The sequence below is a fragment of the Xenopus laevis genome, chromosome 1L (assembly GCF_017654675.1).
Source record: "Xenopus laevis strain J_2021 chromosome 1L, Xenopus_laevis_v10.1, whole genome shotgun sequence".
Classification (NCBI taxonomy): domain Eukaryota; kingdom Metazoa; phylum Chordata; class Amphibia; order Anura; family Pipidae; genus Xenopus; species Xenopus laevis.
The window spans coordinates 151,595,432-151,615,240 of record NC_054371.1 but is presented as its reverse complement, the minus strand read 5'-3'; the positions used below and the strand labels follow the sequence as shown (position 1 = coordinate 151,615,240).

Below are 19,809 nucleotides of genomic sequence, written 5' to 3'. Positions count from 1 at the left end.
GTATAAAAACACTCGGCCTTCGGCCTCGTGTTTTTATATGGTCATGAAACTCCTCGGTAACTTATAATATCCCTGTATTTTACAAAAGGGGGTACTTTATTCACTATATATATATATATATATATATATATATATATATATATATATGTCACAATATATGGCTGATTACTAATAAATAGACATAATTACTATAGGCAGCAAAGAAACCAGTGAAACTAGCATCAGCATTTAAAGGAGAAACAAACCCCTTATCAAAAGAAACCCCTACCGCCCACCCCACATAGACTTCCCTCCCTCTTCCCCCCCTCCAGCGTAGCTGCTACCCTGTGCAAATTCCCCTAACTTTTTACTTACCCCTCAGTGCAGATTCAGGGATCGGAGTTTACAGCAGCCATCTTCCGGGTATTCGGTAATCTGAGAATGAGACCGGTGGAGCAGCGCGTGCGCAGTTGGAGCAATTTCCTAGTTTGTGACAACCGCGCATGCACCGAAATGGGTGGCAAGCCCCGGAAGATGGCTGCCGTGAACTCCGATCCCTGAATCGGCACCGTGGGGTAAGTAAAAAGTTAGGGGCATTTGCCCAGGGTAGCAGTTAGGCTGTGGGTGAGGAGGGAGTGGGGTCTATGGGGGGTAGGGTTTTTTTTTAATAAGGGTTTTGTTTCTACTTTAATTATCAGCCCGGTAGCATCAGCTTATATTGCAGGTCAACCTCATTTTCTGTTTTAAACAGTCCCTAAGCTTAGCTTCTGAACAGCTGCTCAGAATCCACTTAGCATGTTCCCTATTGCTGAAACTTTAAGTTAAGTACATAAAACATACATACATACATTTTTAGACATATTCATTCTAGGGTTTAGTTCACCTTTAAGGCTCCCCCACTAACCTCTGGGAATAAGACATACATATCTGGGAACAAGTTCATACACATATTTAAAAAATTGCTTATCAGCCAATCAGTGCCTCACTGGGCTCACAATACCTCTTGGGCCTCCGAGCAGTTGCAGGGTCTGCTTCTTCCATACCTGTAGTTATTTCCTCTAATGCACACAATACATAGGTATTTGCATACTCCATTTATTTATTTTCTTCAATGGTAAAAAACAAATTTTTTATTCCCATTGATCCCCTCTCGCAGGGCCCCAGTGCAGCTGCATCATACCTCCTGTAGTTTCACCTCTGCTATGGAATCTAGCAGGCAGCATTTCCCAACACCCACTTGTACATCGCTATCCCAAGCTTGAGATCTCACAGAGACAGCTATCTGTTTAGTTATAAACATTGGCTTTCTATAAACATAAATACAATGATCAAAATTGCTTTTATTTGTCTTATCGCTTATTTGGCTTTCTATAAACATAAATACAATGATCAAAATTGCTTTTATTTGTCTTATCACTCTTCCCCTCTCCTTTTTCTCTCTTTCCTCCTTTTCTGTTTCACACATGACATTCACCCTCCTCTTTCACGCTTTCTGCCCACTTCTCCCTTTCTCTCTCTCCCTCTGTTTCTTGATCATTAACTTCCTGAGCTATAGAAACTAGCTGATCAACTTTGCTAGGCTGTACATACCACAACAAAAGGGAGGATGGGTATCAGAAAGACTGGACAGTTGGAGCGTGCCTGTTAAGAAGTGTTAGGATAGTGGCCTTATACAGCCTTCTTTTGGAGATGTTCACAGCTGACTTTGGATTTGACAAACTAAAGCAACTAGATGACTGTTTCTTTCAGCATGTTTCAGATTTACAGACTGGTCTGGCTGTCTTTCATGACAAGCATGTGTCTTTCGGCCTGTATTCATGACTCTGTACTACAAGAAACCCCTGTGGTGTCTTCCAATATTATTTCCTCAAGAGTCCCCCGTCTGTTCCCCCGTTCCACCTCTTCGGATTATTTCCAGCCTCTCAGGGTCACTCCATGGTATCTTTTAGGTGAGAATGCTTTCATCAGTCAAGGACAGATAAGACAACTGAAGATTGCCCTGCAAGAAGTTACACAAATGCTCTCCAGTACACTTTCAGGTGAGCATTTCATTCTGTTAATTCTGTTGTGGGGACTCACAGTTACTATTAGTCAGTAGTGGCTGTAACAGAGTTTGTTATTAGAAATGTATAATAAGTTATAGAGAGCTTCCATTAAGAAGGACACTGTAAACAAAGACTAATTGAACAGTGTAAACCACATTTAGAATGACTATAACTATAGAGGAAGGAAACTTTATGGTCGTGGAGGGCCTGGACCTGCTTTCTCTATAGCTTTAAAAAGGGAGAGGAAGCGTGGGCAAGATAGGTACACTGCTAGTAATGATCCAGAAGATCTTGGGTTGTGAGCATAACTGCATAGCTTTGTTTTTTTAAACATGCACTGATTCCCATATTTTGGTTTGGGATCCAGCTGAATCCGATCCTTTTTCAGGAGGATCTGAACCCTATATAAATTAACAATTTCTGCCCACACAACTGCAATTTTCGGTGGGGCAGGGGGTTTGAATTTGGTTCGGTATTTGCCCAAATCGAATACAGAGGATTTGGGGGTTCAGCACAGGTGAGTTCAGTGTATCCCTAGCTACTGGCAGAGTATGGCCCTCCCAATGTCATTAAACTACAACACTCATACCCTGCCAACTTTTGGCTGTCAGATGAATGCTTGAAATTCTAATTTAAAAACGTATGGTTACCTTTAAAAAAAACATTTGGAAAGCTGCATTTAAAATCACCTGTACTCTTAACAAATCTGTCAGGGTAAATCAGAAAATAGTCCTTCAGGGAAAAAAAGGGCTAATTAATTGTTTTGGAAATTACTTATTTCATATGCGTAGGGATCTTATAGTTAATAAAACATTCATTACACATTCTTCTGTTTCTTACACCAAACACTAATTGCATATTCCTGACAACAGTGCTAAAATCGTTGTCAATGTCAGCTCCTTATTGTACACGTTTTTATCTCCCTTTTATGACCATATAAAAATATGTGAATTTCCACCCACGCTTACACACATAAAATGCCATGTGGTATGGCATGTAGTGTGTCTGAACTGATAAGAAGAGGGTACATATCTACTCTTTGTGACAAACACGCTGCCCTGTAGAGATAAGAAACCAGAAGCTCTAGTCCCCAGGCGCCTCCTACATATATCTTAATAAACATCAGCTACCTTTATAAGATTGCAACCCGTTTTGAACCAGAAAGTACAATTGTAACAGGTGCTGGCTAGTTCTGTAAAGGCAGTCTGAGCTTCAAAAGTTTACTTCTATGGTCATGTACTGTATCCCCAAAATTGTATAATTATTGGTGACTGCATTTTTTGACATATAATTTCAGTTTTTAATCTCTGTTATTATGTATGTAGGGGTTTTTGTGAACATTATGCCGTTTTGGTAACAGTGGGCTCTGTAATGAATTTTGGGGGGGGCAACGTGGTATGGACATATAGTAAAGCAAAAGGTGTGTTGGGTTCTTCAGAGGATATGTGTCATTGGGGTTTATTTATTAAAGAGCGAATTTAGAGATCACCACCGTCCGCTAGAGGGAAATACCACCTCTCTCCATTCATTTCTATGGGATTTTTTATATTTTTATAGGCGTATTTATCAAAGGGTGAAAGTTCACCCTTTGATAAATACGCCTTTAAAAATCCCCTAGAAATGAACGGAGAGAGGTGGTATTTCCCTCTAGCGGACGGTGGTGATCTCTAAATTCGCTCTTTGATAAATATACCCCATTGAGATTCTTAGTTCACGTGTGAGGTAATATTACTGCTGATCATTATATCATATTTATTCAGTGATTTATAGGATAATTTGCAGTCAGTTACAAGTTTGTAGATATGATATAAGTGCAGTTAAGTGTATCTAATAACTAATCACTGTATATAAGTTAAAGGCACCTTGTCAGCAATCCCTTCTCAAAAACACTATTTTTTAAATTTACACAATGGTTACATTTGGTTCATCAGATTTTCTTCATGTTTAACTGTTTTTTATTGTTTTCATATTAAACAAGCAGGATTTCAAACAAAGATCAAAGAACACAGCTATACAATAAGGAATCAGATTTTCTTTGTATTTCCTTTTTTCGAAATGTGAGGCAAACTAGCAAGAGGGGCTTCTGTCCACCATTGCTGTTATGAGAGAATTACTACACTGTCCCACATGAAAAACTTCCTGTTACAACAAAAACTGTGAATTTCAGCTCTTACAATTCTACTGGTTCTGTTGGGGTAGAGAGGTGACTTTTCCCTTCACTCCCACAATTGGAGGCTATCTGGTGGTTCTGGGAGTTGTAGTCTTAACAGCACACGGAGGAGAACTAATTGGGCATTTATCATTCCCTTCAGATTGGAGACCCGACCTCACAACAATACCCATTTCTTTTATAACTTGGCCCTGTATCTATATAGTGCAGTGCCATCAACATACCATACGAGTATATATAGTATGAATAGGGAGCATTTTATAGAAAAATTATATATAATAAAGACAGCAGGATAGTTGTTGAAAATAAAGGCAACAGTCCCACACAAGCTTGTTTGTCGATTGGGCAAGTAGCGTTTCCTCGGCAACACTATCCTGTTGCTGGGAAACACTGAGCCATTAGCCTGAATTGCCAGGCATAACCCAGCACTGCTGACATGAGTGACAAACTGCATGCAAGTCAGTATCCACAGGTAACTCGTGTGGGCTGAGTGCCTTTACCTTCGAGAGGGGTCACTGCACACCCTGTAAATCTGGCCTAGGCAAGGAATAATACATAAATACATGAGTATGGTTTCTTCAAGCGTGTCTTCACTTTTGCACTACATGTTTGGCATATAATAATTCAATAGCTGCACATTGAAGCATTGTTTCATACTGCGGTCCCGTAAGCATTGCCCATCAGTCTCCACTTAGATGCCAATCTAAAGCTGACAAGAAAGGTTGCTGATATGGACAGGGTGGCTGGCTTTTTTTATCCAGCAATATGGCAACCCTACTAGATGTTCATCTGCTCTTAAAGCCTCAAAGAGACAAAATTCCTTGACATGGGCAGTGTCAAGTCTTGGATCCTTCCAGCCGCCGGCATCACCCCTGAAATTAACCAGTCTACACACCTTATGGGTTGAAAAGGCCGCAGCAAATTTTATTAACACAAGTTAACTTTCATATACATTTCCAAACATAACCAACTTTATAATATACCCACTGGATCTCCCCCACCTAGCCGCTGAAGGCTGATTTAATGGAGATCCCCTGTTCCTTAAATTGCGTCAACCCTGAGGCTAGCCCCCTTTCCCTTTAACTCCTCCCCTTTCAACAGCGCCTGATATCCACAACCATTAACCTCAGGCCTAAACCTTTTCCGCCATTGGCTGCGACTGTTTCCGTAACCTTTTCCATTTCCCCATCAACCCCATAAGGGAGGGTGGGGGGGAGCTGCTAAAATAAAATGGCTGCTGACTCTTCCTGATCACTTTCTGCACTACATGTCCCACAACCCCTAAACATTATGTCTACCTTCCTAGACCCTGTTATGGCCCCATCTCCTCCACTTCCCAACGGTTTGCCGGGGCACCCTTTTCTATCCCAAAATGAAAGAAATAAAACTCATTGAATCAATTATTAATTGCACTTAATAATCACAATGTATTGTTTACACTAATTATACACTGAATCCAGTTCAGGATCTGGCCTTGTTCAGCAGGATTCTGATTCAGATGAATTCAAGTGCCTGTCAAACCAAAGCTGAATCCTTAAAATCACAAACGAGGAAGTGAACGCTAATTTGAATATGCAAATTGAGATTTGGATTCGCTTTGGGATTCAGCCAAATCTTTCATGAAGGATTTGTGATTCAGCCCCAAAATAGTGGATTTGGTGCATCCCTTGTTTACATTCATCACCACCTTTCCAACAAGTTGTTCAGAGCACCCACTGTACATCATTCCAGGAAAAGAGGCATTGGAACAAATTGCTATGGCCTATATATGACCACAGATCACTGGTTTTGCCGTTTCAAAAGTAGGTGAAAGCCACATGGGGCTGATTCTCGACCTGCTTTTATACTAGGGCCAGGGTTGGACTGGGCTGGCAGGACATCGGGGGAAAAACGGGTCGGGTTGGCCCTGGCTCTCATGGGCCCCACCGGCCCAGACCTTCTCCCCCCGATCGGCTGGAACATAGAGTACAGGTGTTCGCGCATGCACACAATGCAATGAATTTGCACTGGAGTGAGTTTGGAGGTCTGGAGGGGGCTCCCAGTGACTGCGAGGAGGGCCCTTCATATTGCGCCCTGGTGGGTCTCCAATGCCGTAGTCCGACCCTGACTAGGGCAAAACAGGGCTGATTATAAATACAGGCTGTGGGGTGTATATGTTGGTTGAGAATCAGCCCCATGTGGCACTAGCCATAAGCTCATCCAAAACAATTTCAAACAAAGATGCTGAATATTTGAATTCAGTTATGGCTAATATTTTTTTTTCTAGTACATAGATCTGAAGGCTCCCTTCTGTTGAACCGAGATATCAGTAGATTTTGCCGCTCAGTCTGGAGAGCACCCAATGACAACAAGTAAGAGACATTCTTCTCTAAAAAAAAATTGCTCTAATAATACCCAACCAACCAGTCAAATGGTTTACAGATGACATGGAAATTCAAGGATACATGTAGAAAATCCAGCTAGAAGGGCTGCACTGATTGCAATTTAATTTACTGTAAATGCAAAGTGGCTTTGCAACATGTATTTTTAAGAATGTCCCTGAATTTTCAAGTGATCTGGTAACCCCATTATAAGAAGCAATCAGGGACAGGTTCTGAAATTTTCTTCTGAGAAAGTTATGGTGAAAAATGCCACATGTGACAGATGAGTTTATTTTTGCCACTAACTCGTTTTTTCCATTGTCAGGTGTGCATACATGCAAACTTCCTATCAAGGAGAAAAGTGTTTGGACGTCACAGTGAGTTATGTTTAGTGTAATGGCCAGAATTGCGGGTATTTTTTTTCCTTGTATTTGTATATGAATCTCTTTAATAACCCCCTAGATCCCTGACTTCCACTTACAAGGAGTTAAAGTGTGGAGTGATCTGGAAAAAGAACCAAGGACAGTGATTGAGGATGGTGCTGGTGTTCCTGATACTGATTTTCTTTTGTATGTGCAAGTGGCTCAGACACAGAAATGTGCAGCTCAGGTGAGGCTCAGCTCAATGTACAGTATATGCCTCATAACCTGAATTATCTGTATCTCACAAATATATATATTTGTGATATAAAAATATTTCTATTATTTAACAAACTTCTCCCGTGTGATTTCCTTCTCAAGCCTTCAGTTATTGCCTATGCTTCTTACTGCCAGCAAGACCCAACTGGGCGTCCTCTTGCTGGGGTGATTGTGTTTTGTACTGATCATCTGAGAGAAGAAGAATACAACCAAAGACACATTATACAGGTGAAAACTTCCAGGGCTTTAAACAATGTACAAACGTACACACAGGGAGGACAAGTAATATAATAAATACAATAAATAAGTATAAATACATAGAAATTAATTACCATGTGGTAAGTGACATGCTGGAAAGGAGGTCCCTGTCTTATACAGCTTACAGTCTAAGTCAGGGGTCCCAATCTTTTCACCTGTGAGCCACATTCAAACGTAAAAAGAATTGGGGAGCAACAAAAGCATGAAAAAAAGGTACTTAACGTGCCAAATAAGGGCTCTGATTGGCTATTTGGTAGGTCCTATATGGACTGGCAGTCTAAAGGAGGATCTGTTTGGCAGTACTCATGGTTTTTATGCAACCAAAAGTTGCCCCCAAGCCAGGAATACAAAAAGAAGCACCAGCTTTGTGGCAACTGAGAACAACTTCCAAGGGGTTGGTGAGAAACATGTTGCTCATGAGCCACTGGTCTAAGTGGATGGATAATATTCAGGCACAAATTGGAGGGCAAAAGTGCCCAAGGTTTAGGCATTGGCCCTTAAGTTCAAGGACTATACTAGACTAAATAAAATAGTGCACAAGTGCACTTTTGGTTGATTATTAGTTAATGAGCCCCAGTGTCCCTTTAGATCATGGTTTACAATAAATCTCCCACATTGTCTACAGGTCCCCAAAATGCTGAACTGCTCAGATGGTATTTTCAACCTCGCAGCTACTAGCTATTTTGCAACCTATTTTTTCTTAATCATTTCATTGATTTGTTCCTGCAGGTAGCCCTCCATGAACTACTCCACACTCTTGGCTTTTCCAGCAGTCTGTATGCAAGCTGGTTAGACTGCAGTCTTGCAGAGTATGGTAAATAAACACACCACTGTATTCATAGTATGCATAACAGGTGCTCTGAAGAGAATCAAATAAGGAAAGATTTCCAGAAACCTTACAATAAATTTAATATGATCATGTTTTCGTGTTAGTTAATAGAGGGCTTATAGGCATTGTCTAGTTTAAAGGGCTTTCATTGGCCAGAAAGCAGTATAAAAAAAATAAATGATCTCTTTAATATAATATTTCTCTATTCCCTGAAGTATGGGGGTATGGTTATCCAAAAGAACCTTGCTGTTGTAGCAACAAATCTTGCATAGGGTTCCCTTGAGAACTTCTGTCAACCCAGAACCTCAAACACTATAGTCCAATACAGATGGGAAAGGCTTGGGAAGAAGAGCCAAAATACATATGACCTTTACATCCTTAAGTATCACTTTCAGTAAAACTACACTGCAATATTGTTTGCACAGGGAAAATGACTACTTATAGCAATATTCCTATAAGTAATTTTAATTGTGCAAACAGTATTGTATTTGAGTTTCATAATTGTACTTACATTTAAAAGCTTATACCCATGTCACGCTCAGTACAGTTTTTATCTTCAAAAGGTTGCTTTGTGTACAATGTGGCACATTTCAGATGTCTCCTTCTACCCAAAACTACCAAAGACCTTTGAAATAAGCTTTTTTTAGCACAAAACTTTGGAAATTGGAATCCTCTTCCACATTAGTTACTTTATTATCTGCTCATTTAGGGTCTGGCCACATGAGCAGATCGCTGGGGCAACTAATCTCTCCGAATCTGCTTTGTGTAACTCAAATTTTAGAGTTATGTGAGCTTTTTTTTAAACTCGAATGGTTTCTAATTTAAGAAAATAATAGAATGGGAAAAACTCGAATCAGGGAGTTCGGGGTTAACAATCTGAAAACTTGAATTGATTGAGCTTTCAGCAAAAAACCCTTGAATGGATCGGGTTTTTGAGTGAAACCGAAGGGACTGCTACATGACCTCCACAGGTTTTAGATGGTGTATTTCCGGATTCAAACTATTTTCAGGGTATAATAAATCTAGAAAAAATAAGAGGGTTTTTAGATGGTGTATTTTCAGATTCAAACTATTTCCAGGGTACATAATAATCTCGAAAAATTAGAGATTTTTTTTTTATTATTAAAAAAACTCGAATTTCTTTTTTTAACCCCAAAAAATTGATTTTTGACTCAAAAATGCCCTTGCTCATGGAAAACAGAACTCGACCTTTAATAAATCTGCCCCTTAATATATATCCCCTTGCTTCCATATCACCCATAGGGGAAGCTTGCTCTTCTCGTACTCGTGTCACAAATACAGACGAAAATGGTCAGTTTCGTATATATACCCCAACTGTAATGCAGAAAATGGGGGAGCATTTAGGAGTAGAAGGTGTGGGGGCACCTCTCGAGAATAAGGTGAGTGGTATATTTCAAGTCACTAGGCTACAGATGTATGCATAATAATGCTGTGTCTAAATCAAAGGCATGGGTAAATGAAACCATGAAATTAAACATTAAAACAAACACATGTATTATTGAACTTCTTCCATCATACTACTACAATGACATTTAGTTCTCCACAGAGAGGAAATAACCTTGAACAACCATTGCTCAAATACAAATTATTTAAAAAAGCACACCATAGAAATAACCTGAACTGCATGCAGGAGTGGTATTATTGATAGCATAGTGACAGGAATATGGTCTTTAAATATCTATATGTGATGCCACTGGATGAAACGAATAAAATGGATGTAGTGTTTGAATGAATAAAAGCAATATAACACCCTGTAGAGTTTCTATATTAAAAACTTGACTGTAAATAAAAGGTCATCATGAGTACAATACAGAATATTAATTTTTCTTTTCAACAGGGATTTCCAAACTTGGCTTCTTCCCACTGGGAATCACGTTTCTTTCAGGGTTCCATAATGACAGCCTTGCTAAGTCCACCCCACCTCACACATCTGGATCCCATCACTCTAGCAGCCTTTACAGACATGGGGTGGTACAAGGTTAATGCAACCATTAAAAGTCAACTAATGTGGGGTAAAGGTAAGAGAACCTATGGATCATTGAGGATTCAATATCAGTTGTTTTGTGGTGAGGTTTAGAGACCAAACAGAAAAGGAATGCCCTCTTCCACTAATATGATTGCTGAAGTGACTGTGTATGAATTAAGTGCTAAAACAGTATAATGGGAGGTAATAAAGTGGACTAACTACTACATGCTAGTTTCCATCTGCACCTAAACACTTAGACCACATTTCGTTTTTGGGTGTTAAGCTTGTCAGTTGAGGTAATTCCTGGGGACACAAAGACATGCCCTTGATGCAGAGAATTTTGGACAGTCTAACCAGTGGCGTAAAAAGATATTACTGGGCCCCACAGCAAATTAAGCCCCCAAAATGTCTATAGATTGACCTGTTCTACAAATATTTATTGAAATTGTATATGAATTAGGACATCATGAAGCCCCTATACGTAGCCACAGGGTCTGCTTCCTCTTTAGTTACATCCCTGAGTATAATTAAAAAGTTAAGAGATTTCTTTTTATTCAGGTGCAGGTAGATATTTTGGTCTTCCCACCACATGTCAAGATTCCTCCACTGGATTCTTCTGTACAGGAAGGTGGGTGTTAACATAAAGTAAGCACAAGTCTATGCCCCACTTAAAGTTATAATATTTGTATCTTCTTAAAGCAAGCTAGGTTGTCACCATCTGCATCTGGACAAAGGCAACTGCTCTACAGATTCCTATCTAGAGGGATGTCACATATACAGTCCCCTTATACATGGCGTAAGTAGTCCTGGCAACACATTTTCTACTATCCCAAAATGTTCACATGTATATTTGTCTACTCTCCTGTTACATACAGTCTCACCCACCATTGCAGGGGGAATGCTGGCGGCATCAAAACAGTGGGGACCCAGATGAGATATTTCATGCACAGAGTCGGTGCTTTTACTCAAATCTTACAAAGGGGGTAAGTGCATGACATTCTCAATTTAACCAAAATTGTGTTTCACTGCAGCAAATCTTTAATTACTGTTCTGTGGAAGATACCCTTTAACTAAAATATAGGACTTTTACCTAAAAGCAACTTGAATACACGTGTAAAGAGAGTGCACGACTAACAAAAAAATAGAATCAACAGGGCACAATAGATAACCTAATGACATGCAAGACAGCACAAATAAAGCTAGGATGACAATGGGGGCCTTCTTGGTTCATGTTACAGGCCTCACCAAATCAAGAGTTCAGAGGTCGCTGTTATCTGCATCAGTGTCTTGGTGAAAACCACTTCCAGGTCAAAGTTCATGAATCAGAATGGACAGACTGCCCAGCTGGAGCTTGGATTCAGGTGTGTTGTTGGCAGGTTTAAGGGGCTGATTACAACATATTTTTCAAAAAACAGAGCATTCTATTTTCTAAGGTTGAATCTGGATTTTTCTCCCCTTTTAGGTTGCAGGTTATGAAGGGTTCATTCAATGTCCATCTGGTTGTTTATGTTTGGGATTCCAGACCCCTCACGTTGCAACACTAACCCCTACTTATGTCACTGGCCAAATTACCACAGTTAAGGAAAACAATGTGTACCCTACTGAGGGAATTGTGCAGTTTAGGGTGCAGGTGGAAGTGTCCCAAAGACACAAATGGACCTCAGAAATTAAATCCTTTCTCCTGGATGAAGTGTTGGGAGTTATTGCTCAGAAAGCAGGAGTGCAGAGGTAAAGTATGGAAGAGATGCCTTTGCAAAACAATTTTAAACATTGTAAGAAAATGAATGTAATTGCTGAATGTGTACATGCATAGCTTTGCTGTAATGATGTTAACCATTTTGGGTACAGAAATTAGATTTTGATTTTACTCCATACGTGTGGAATGGTTTCCTCAACCACTAAACCCCCTAAAGAAATTAGAGGCAAAGTAATGTAGCCCATCAACAACCAATCAGACCTTTGCTTTTGTCTTCTAACATGTAAGTGACTGTTAAAGGAAAAGTAAAAATTAGCAATTTAAAGGAATAACAATATAATGTACTGTTGCCCTGCGCCTCTATTTATAGACCCAGGCGGAAGTCTATAAATTCTGGCACTGGTAGCCGGAACTGCTAGGTTGTAGGTGGGGAGAACAGGAGAAGAGCTCGACCCAAACCCGCGACCCGAAGATTTTGTGCATTAGTCAGCCCTGAAGCTGCCCGACCTGCAGGTTTCAGGTTGGCCCACACATCACTAGTGAGTTTGCTTATATAGTTTATATAAACAAACTGCTGTTTAGCTATGGGGCAGCCATTTAATCACAAGATACACAGTAGGGGATAAGCTCTATTGAATCCCATTCTATACTACAAAAATTCTAAAAACTGCTATCTACTGTGTAACCTGTGTCTTTTATCCTTTTTTAGCTTGTTTATATAAAGTATGGTAGAATTTCTAAAGCCAACACACCAGTTGTACCAGTACATTATATTTTCCAATGTATATAAAGAAACTGAATTAAAGTGTACAGTGTAACAAATTATGGAAATGTATTGAATCCCAAATGTGTGCAAAATCCAGAGAGATACAGAAACAAATATTTCCAGTCTACAAACATTATGGACTTTTGTAATTCAGTTCAGTTACAAACTAAATTTATTTTGCACATGATTAATTCTTTAGCACTGCAACACTTCAATAAATTGTATCACTTTATATAAAGACATTTAAACAAATCTGAGCATAGCTGAAAATATTAGGCTTCCCAGTGCAGTTATCATCAGTGTGTATCAAAGTTCAAAAAGAACTTGTGGCATCTGGTGAAAATTAAGATATTCGCCTAACAATAATTCATATTCCTTTAATGCAATAAATACCACCAACCCAGTCAATGTTTGCACAAGTGAATTGTCTTCTCTTTCTAGCTTTCTTTCTGTACTGTCAGTGCTCTTTCCAAGCTATTCCCCCTCAATGTAGTAATGGTTACCCATACAGACTTATTTCTCTGGCCAAACTTTCTCTGGCCAAACTAATAAAATGTCAAGTACATAGCAAAATAACACAGAACTCTTTAGTAATAAACTAAAATCATTTTATGGAGGGGGAATAAACATCTGCAAATTGTTTTGGAAATCTGATGTAATACATACAACTTAAAGGAAAACTATACCCCTCAAACAATGTAGGTCTCTATTAAAAGATACTGAGTAAAACAGCTCATGTGTAAAACCCTGCTTCATGTAAATGAACCATTATCATAATAATATACTTTTTTAGTAGTATGTGCCATTGGGTAATCATAAATAGAAAATTGCCATTTTAAAAAATAAGGGCCACCCCCTGAGATCGTACGATTCACTGTGCACACATACAAACCACATGTTAGGTCACATGAGCCAATTAACAGACAGAGTTCTGCCTTTTGCTTCCTCACTTCTTCCTGTTACAGTTAGTGTTGTAGTATTTCTGGTCAGGTGATCTCTGAGGCAGCACAGATAGAGTCACGAAATGGTGGTTCAAGGCAAGAGATGTAAAAGGGCAATATTTATGTAAATATATATTCCAGTTTGGTAAGATTCTTTAATATGTCATTCAATTTGATATAAACTATCTGTTGCTTAAGTATTCATTTTGGGGGTATAGTTTTCCTTTAAGAGTTTTCTTTCCCTCATACAACAGATGCTTTCTCCAATCCCATATGAAAGAAGACCTGGACTTATCATTTGCTATTGTGGGAAAATGGTCCACAGATTGCCCCCCTACCCCTGAAGCAGATACAGCAGCATTTTCTTTGCTAACCTTGAATCAAGATGGTGCTCCATATATAATATATAATTCCTCCTACTTTTCTACAGTCAGCATCAGGTGAGAGAATAAAACCACAGACAGACCCCACTGCACTACTTCTACATGGCCTATAACAGAAAGGTCAACCTTGTGGCCCGATTTCTTATTACACAACAATGAACATGCCACAAAAGATCGGTTTTGAGACAAAACTAAAGTTTTTAATGGCATTTAACTTTTGGTAGAACCTTAATATTAACAAGTATTTCTTTGTTAGTTCATTTGCACCAACCGTCTCCTTTTGTCAACACTTTTCTTTGCTCAGACAAGCCACTATTTATTGGCTTCTGCTCCTAATGTCTCGCTCAATTTCTCCACAGGTTTATAGACTCTGATCCTCCTGCTTTATATGTCAGTCATATGCTTTACAGTTATGTGATTGGAGGCGGCTGCTGTGCGGTTTGTGGTGCAGCAATCATATTTGCTCTCTTTTGGTATAAACTGCGAAGACAATTCTTACGCGTGGGCAGCAGTTATCCACCAGAAACAAGTAATCATGAAAGGCCACAAATACCAGCGGACCTTGTGTGACTAAGGACATCGTTTTTTTTTTCTGTAAAACATATTTCATGTAAAAATTCCAAATTGTCAAATCAAATTTGCTGCTAGGTTTTGTGAAAAACCTAGCAAAATGCAAAAGTGCTTGGTACATAACCATTAGTGCTTTCTGCTGAAACTACAGCCATTTGAACAAGTTGTAAAAAAGCAAAGACCTCCACAAATCAGCACAGAGAGAAGCTGACAATTATCTTGCCACATATACATGGATTTATATGAAAGAACAAGAAAGGATCCCAATAAAAATAAGTTGTAACTGACAGGCACTTTGGAAGAAAGTGTGATTATATCTCTTTTTGCCAGTCTGTCTCCTATGGTACATGTTCCATTTTTTTCATGCTCTGTGGAAGCCGACTGCATTTTTAAACTGAAAATACCCTTCCTTAGTCCTTCCCTGCAGTCCCTGCCACCTCCTCGTAGAACTTGGCCACAAAGCCGGGATCCTGCTCCTCAAGGCGATGCAAGAATTGATTTCTCTCGTCTTCATCCCATCCCTGAAACCATTGATCCCAGAGTCTAAGCTGGCACTGAAACAAACTGGGTGGTGGGGCAGATAGCTGAAGAGACCCCAATCCATCCAAAAGCAAACATAGCTTTCCAGGAACAGCCTTGCACACCAGGTCCTGAAGAAAACGACTGCGCTGTGATTCTGACCAGTCAGAAAACCAGTGCAGAACACATCGCATTTCCTGCAAAGGGATATACGAGAGGAAGTTTTCGGTCTCCATCATGACCTGACAGATCGGAAAACTATGTGAGAGGCCTGTCAATAAAAAGGGTTGGCAAATTAGAGTGACAAAGCAATGACATATGTACATGAAAAATGTGAATTCAGAACACAGGGCAAGTTTATGGAATTAAAACTAAAGCTATTCAGTCTGTTGGGTGTGTAACAAAACATTAATAAAGTGTCAGGACCTTTGCAGAACTCATGCAAATCTGAATTAGCATGTGGGCACATATTTATTGACTTACAAGTGACAGGACTTCCATATTATTCAGTGACTGACTTGCATTATATCTCCATGGCTTTGATTCCAGCAAAACGAAATATATATATAAAAATATACAAAGATGTACTTTATGCTAGTTTCAATACTTGTCTCTGTACTCATTACTGTCTGGATATTCTGATATTAAAAAGTAATAAGTGTGTGGTATACTTTCTAGGGAGTGAACACAGCTGTTAAGTAGCAAAATAGGACTAAGTATAATCATACATGATTTTGTAAAACATCAGCCAATCGTTTAACGGAGCAGAAATAACATAGGCGAATAACAAACATTGGTGCATACAGACTTTAAAAGGAAGTTAATCTAAACATAATACAAAGTATCATAATGTTGTTAGTGGTGTTTAATCACCTACTTTCATAGTTTTCCCATACAGTCTGTTATTCAAACAGCTTTCCTGGTGATAGGGTCAGAGCAGGCTTAATTACTGTTTGTATGGACACCTAGGGGGTTATTTACTAAAAATCTAATTTCTCTCATAATTGTATTAAACCAAGCTTGACCAAACACACTCATCCACGATTTTATCTTATTTATCAATAAAATAACTCGAAAAAGTCAGGTTGGGGAAAAAAAACTCTATAAAATCGAGTGAATACCTGAATCGCAAATTTTTCAGATTTGACGCCCGAATCACTAAATTTTTTGTGGCTATCACCCGAAAACCCCAGATTTTTCCGATTACTGGACTAAACCTAGCGCATATCATAATATATTCAAACTGTAAAAGGGACATGACTTTGACAGGATTGAGATAGCGGATTTTTCTGATTGGGACTTTTTTGGCATACAATTTTAGTTTTTCATCTAAAAACCTAGTTTTTGCTCAAGAAAAAACTGGACCAGAAAAAAAAAAATGAGGTTTAATAAACAAACCCCCTAATGTTAAAATACACCTAAGGGCACTTTGCAGATTACTACATATACAGACCTGAACACTAGGGAGCAGATTTAAAATTAGAGCTCAACACAGAACAATTCATCCACTTTCTATGCATTTCTATGGGATTTTAGAAGCATACTTATCAAATAGTGAACTTTGACTTTCACGCTTTAAAAATCCCATACGAATAAAGGTGGCCATACATGGGCCGATAAAAGCTGCCGACAGACCGAGTCGGAAGCTTATTGGCCCGATGGGCTTCCCCGATCGAGATCTGGCCGAAAGTCGGCCAGATCTCAATCGGATGGGATCCACTCGTTTGGCGACATCGCCAAACGAGCGGATCTTCTCTGTGTATGGCCACCTTTAATAGAAAGTGGGTATTTCTGTGGGGAGTTCTAATTCCACACTTTGATAAATCCAAAATCAGAAAACCGTTATGTATACAATACATAAATATTCAATTTTTAACCATTTCAAAAATACCATCGATTGACACAGAAAAGCAAATACATTCTTTTTATCTTCCCGCCCTGTAGTCTCAATACAAACGTTGTTTACATATTACTTGATCATTCCATATGTACAAAGACAAGTGACTAAGGGTAAAAAAGTGGGGGGCTACAAGTATTTTAAAATGACTTTTCTTTTAGTTTGTATTTTTCCAATGGACCAAAAATCACATCAGCACTATAAGTTAAAAGACTGAAGGTCCAGAAAAACCTGATTCCTAATTGCCATGACCTTTTTTTTTTTTTTATGACACTTTCAAATCAATTTTTTTTTTTTTTTTTTTTTTTTATAATATTTCATTTTTCAGCTTCTTATGTCTTATAGTTGATTACATTTTTCTTTGTCCCTGCTGAGCAGAATACCGGAGTTTCATTCAAGGCAGCTGTTAAAATTGATACAATAGTTGCTAATATTCCACAGATGCTGCTGAAAAAAATGTATCAGCTAATGTAGCAGTTCAGAATCTGCACCTGGATTACTAAAATCCCCAAATGAAAAAGAAGAGAGGAATATTCAACTTTAAACTTCAATTTTGGACAAAGGGTCAATAATAAAACAAGGAATATAATTTTTAAAAAGTATTTCCTTCTGAAAAGGAAAAAGATGTTTGTAAGGTGAAAAAGATGTTTGTAAGGTGAAGAACCCCTTTAACTGATGCCTTTGATGCTCATTTTGCTCATACACCTGCTCTATTGAATGGACTCACAAACTATGGACATATATGTTTATGTGAGCAAAGGTACGCCCCCCAAATTTCACCTTAATCATCCTGGACCCCCTGGGTGGACATCCCCACATTATAGGAACCCCCAATCTATTGTCAAAATTATAAACGCTTACGAACAGGTTCCTTAAAGTGGTGGTTCACCTTCCAGTTAGCTTTTAATGTTTTATAGAATGACCAATTCTAAGCAGCTTTTCAATTGGTCTTAATTATTTTTGGGCTATAGTTTTTGCCCTTTTCTTCTGGCTCTTTTCAGCTTTCAAATGGGGGTCACGGACCTCATCACAAAAACAAATGCTCTGTAAGGCTACATGTATTTTGTTATTGCTTCTTTGGATTACTTGTTATTCTATTTGAGGCCTCCCCTTTTCATATTCTAGTCACTTATTCAAATCAATGCATGGTTGCTAGGGTAAACTGGACCCTAGCAACCAGATGGCTGAAATTGCAAACTGGACAACAGATGAATAAAAAGAAACAAAAAAAAACACAAATAACAACCAACTGCAAATTGTCTCAGAATATCACCATCTACATCATACTAACAGTTAATTTAAAGGTGAACAACCCCTTTAACGCCTTGACCAGTTCAAAATTAGAGCCAAAAAAGCAATGACAATAAGGACTCGTGTTTGAACGGTCAATAAGTAGCCACTTCAAGTAAAGCAAAAAAAATGCAAAAATGTTCCTTTGATTTACTTAAAACGAACTAATTCGTCAAATATATAGCTTGACTGCAAGTATATGACCTGTTTATAACGCATAGTTTTAAGGTTTTTACCTGTCAGAAAAAAACGCTTAAAGGAATGTTTCACAGCAAGCACTGTAGATCACACACAAATCACTACGTGGCGCTATTGCTCTTTCCAAACAGGTCCACAAAAGCCCTTTAAATTTCCGGAAACAAACGAACTACTTCGTTCAAGTTAAGGGGACGGACTATCAGCTTGAGAGTAAACTTGCGTCACAGGAAAGAGGAGGAATAGTTTCTCCGACTGGATCCGAGCTTGGAGGCGGAAGTGCCCGAGGCTGACGTCACGCAGCGGGTTCAGCGGAGCTCGGTCGTGCAGTGCCCCGCGACCGGTGCATCTTTTTCCCCGGTCAGTGGGGCTCTAGGACGCAAACCATGGCAGAGCTCGAAGACGTAACGCTGGACGGAAGGCCGCTGGACAGCCTACGGGTCACCGATTTGAGAGCCGCGTTAGAAGAACGGGGACTGGCCAAAAGCGGCCAAAAAAACGCACTTATTAAGCGTCTTAAAGGGGTAAGTCAATTTCCTGCCTTGCTTTTCCCGCGTCGCGCTTTAACGGCAAAAAGTACGGCAACGCGCACCCCCCACAACAACCTAGCGCGCTCCCGCCGCCCCCTCCTCTTCCTATCGGTGTAGCGAAATTGCGCATGCGTACAGGAATAAGGCAGCTGGCACGCATGCGTTGTCTCCTGTTTGTGACTGTGGCGCATGCGCGTCTGACAGCTAGAGGCAGCTTCCCGCCCTTACCCAATTTATAAGCTTCCTACGGGCGCGGGCACGTCGACTTATTAAGGCCCACCCCAAGTGTGCGTCCTCGCACACAAGTCTTACAGGCCGTAATGAGATTAAATAAATTCGTGTGTGAAGCACGATTTTTAGTTTATTTAGCGTGCTTTATGGGCACAAGTTAAAGTGAAATGTTAAGTGGCACCGGTGTAAGGTTAAGCGCAAATAAACGCTATGTTATTTAACAACTGCTTTGCGTCTGTGTTTATATAATTAGGCGGACTATGTGGAACTGATAGCATCGTCTCCTGTGGGTGCTGCAAGAATTATCTGCCCTATAGTCTTGCTAGTAGTGCAATTGTGTATCTACTGTACCTTTGCACGACGGACTGGGAACGCTGTTGTGTCCGAGGGCAATGGCTACAGCCACCTGTTTACATGAGTTCATGCGCTGTGTCCGCGACCCGCCTACTGCTTGTTGGACCTTCATTTGAGGGCTTTGGAGCCGGTCCGAAAGCATATTGCAAATAGAGAGCTGTGACCTCTCTA

The 19,809-nt window shown here is 39.6% G+C and overlaps 3 protein-coding genes across 8 annotated transcripts in view; 2 read left to right on the top strand and 1 right to left on the bottom strand.

Moving 5' to 3' along the window:
- Window positions 1–691: 691 nt before the first annotated feature.
- LOC108714878 (leishmanolysin-like peptidase 2) lies at window positions 692–15,745 on the top strand. Of its 6 annotated transcripts, XM_018259585.2 has the most exons (15): window positions 711–2,018; window positions 6,461–6,545; window positions 6,880–6,931; window positions 7,017–7,163; window positions 7,295–7,420; window positions 8,180–8,264; window positions 9,543–9,679; window positions 10,138–10,318; window positions 10,825–10,894; window positions 10,966–11,062; window positions 11,160–11,249; window positions 11,505–11,627; window positions 11,729–11,994; window positions 13,924–14,109; window positions 14,412–15,745. In XM_018259585.2, the coding sequence occupies exons 1-15, from the start codon at window positions 1,712–1,714 to the stop codon at window positions 14,620–14,622; spliced, it is 2,163 nt and encodes a 720-aa protein (XP_018115074.1). In that variant the 5' UTR covers window positions 711–1,711; the 3' UTR covers window positions 14,623–15,745. The 6 variants fall into 6 exon arrangements, 5 of the variants coding, with proteins under 5 accessions (XP_041421024.1, XP_041421011.1, XP_041421008.1 ...); XR_005961663.1 differs by lacking the exon at window positions 11,729–11,994 and having other exon boundaries at window positions 694–2,018; window positions 14,412–14,553; XM_041565077.1 differs by having other exon boundaries at window positions 705–2,018; window positions 13,924–15,745.
- On the bottom strand, window positions 14,231–19,715 carry c14orf119.L (chromosome 14 open reading frame 119 L homeolog). Its single transcript, XM_041565095.1, has 2 exons — window positions 19,636–19,715; window positions 14,231–15,412 (listed from the first exon to the last, which is right to left on the bottom strand). Exons 1-2 carry the CDS (start codon window positions 19,706–19,708, stop codon window positions 15,033–15,035), a joined length of 453 nt encoding a protein of 150 aa, XP_041421029.1. The 5' UTR covers window positions 19,709–19,715; the 3' UTR covers window positions 14,231–15,032.
- acin1.L (apoptotic chromatin condensation inducer 1 L homeolog) overlaps window positions 18,562–19,809 on the top strand; it is a 52,726-nt gene continuing 51,478 nt past the window's right edge. Inside the window, exon 1 of the mRNA XM_018259573.2 lies at window positions 18,562–19,047. Coding sequence (XP_018115062.1) covers window positions 18,910–19,047 — 138 coding nt within the window. The 5' untranslated portion in view covers window positions 18,562–18,909. The remainder of the gene's footprint in view (window positions 19,048–19,809) is intronic.

Coding starts and splice junctions, on each gene's coding strand:
- LOC108714878 (XM_018259585.2), top strand. CDS start 1,712: ATGACTGTTTCTTTCAGCATGTTTCAGATTTACAGACTGGTCTGGCTG. Junction 11,063..11,159: donor ACAGTCCCCTTATACATGGC/GTAAGTAGTCCT, acceptor CCACCATTGCAG/GGGGAATGCTGGCGGCATCA. Junction 11,628..11,728: donor CAGCTGGAGCTTGGATTCAG/GTGTGTTGTTGG, acceptor CTCCCCTTTTAG/GTTGCAGGTTATGAAGGGTT.
- c14orf119.L (XM_041565095.1), bottom strand. CDS start 19,708: ATGAACTCATGTAAACAGGTGGCTGTAGCCATTGCCCTCGGACACAAC. Junction 15,413..19,635: donor TCCCAGTCCGTCGTGCAAAG/GTACAGTAGATA, acceptor TTTTATTGACAG/GCCTCTCACATAGTTTTCCG.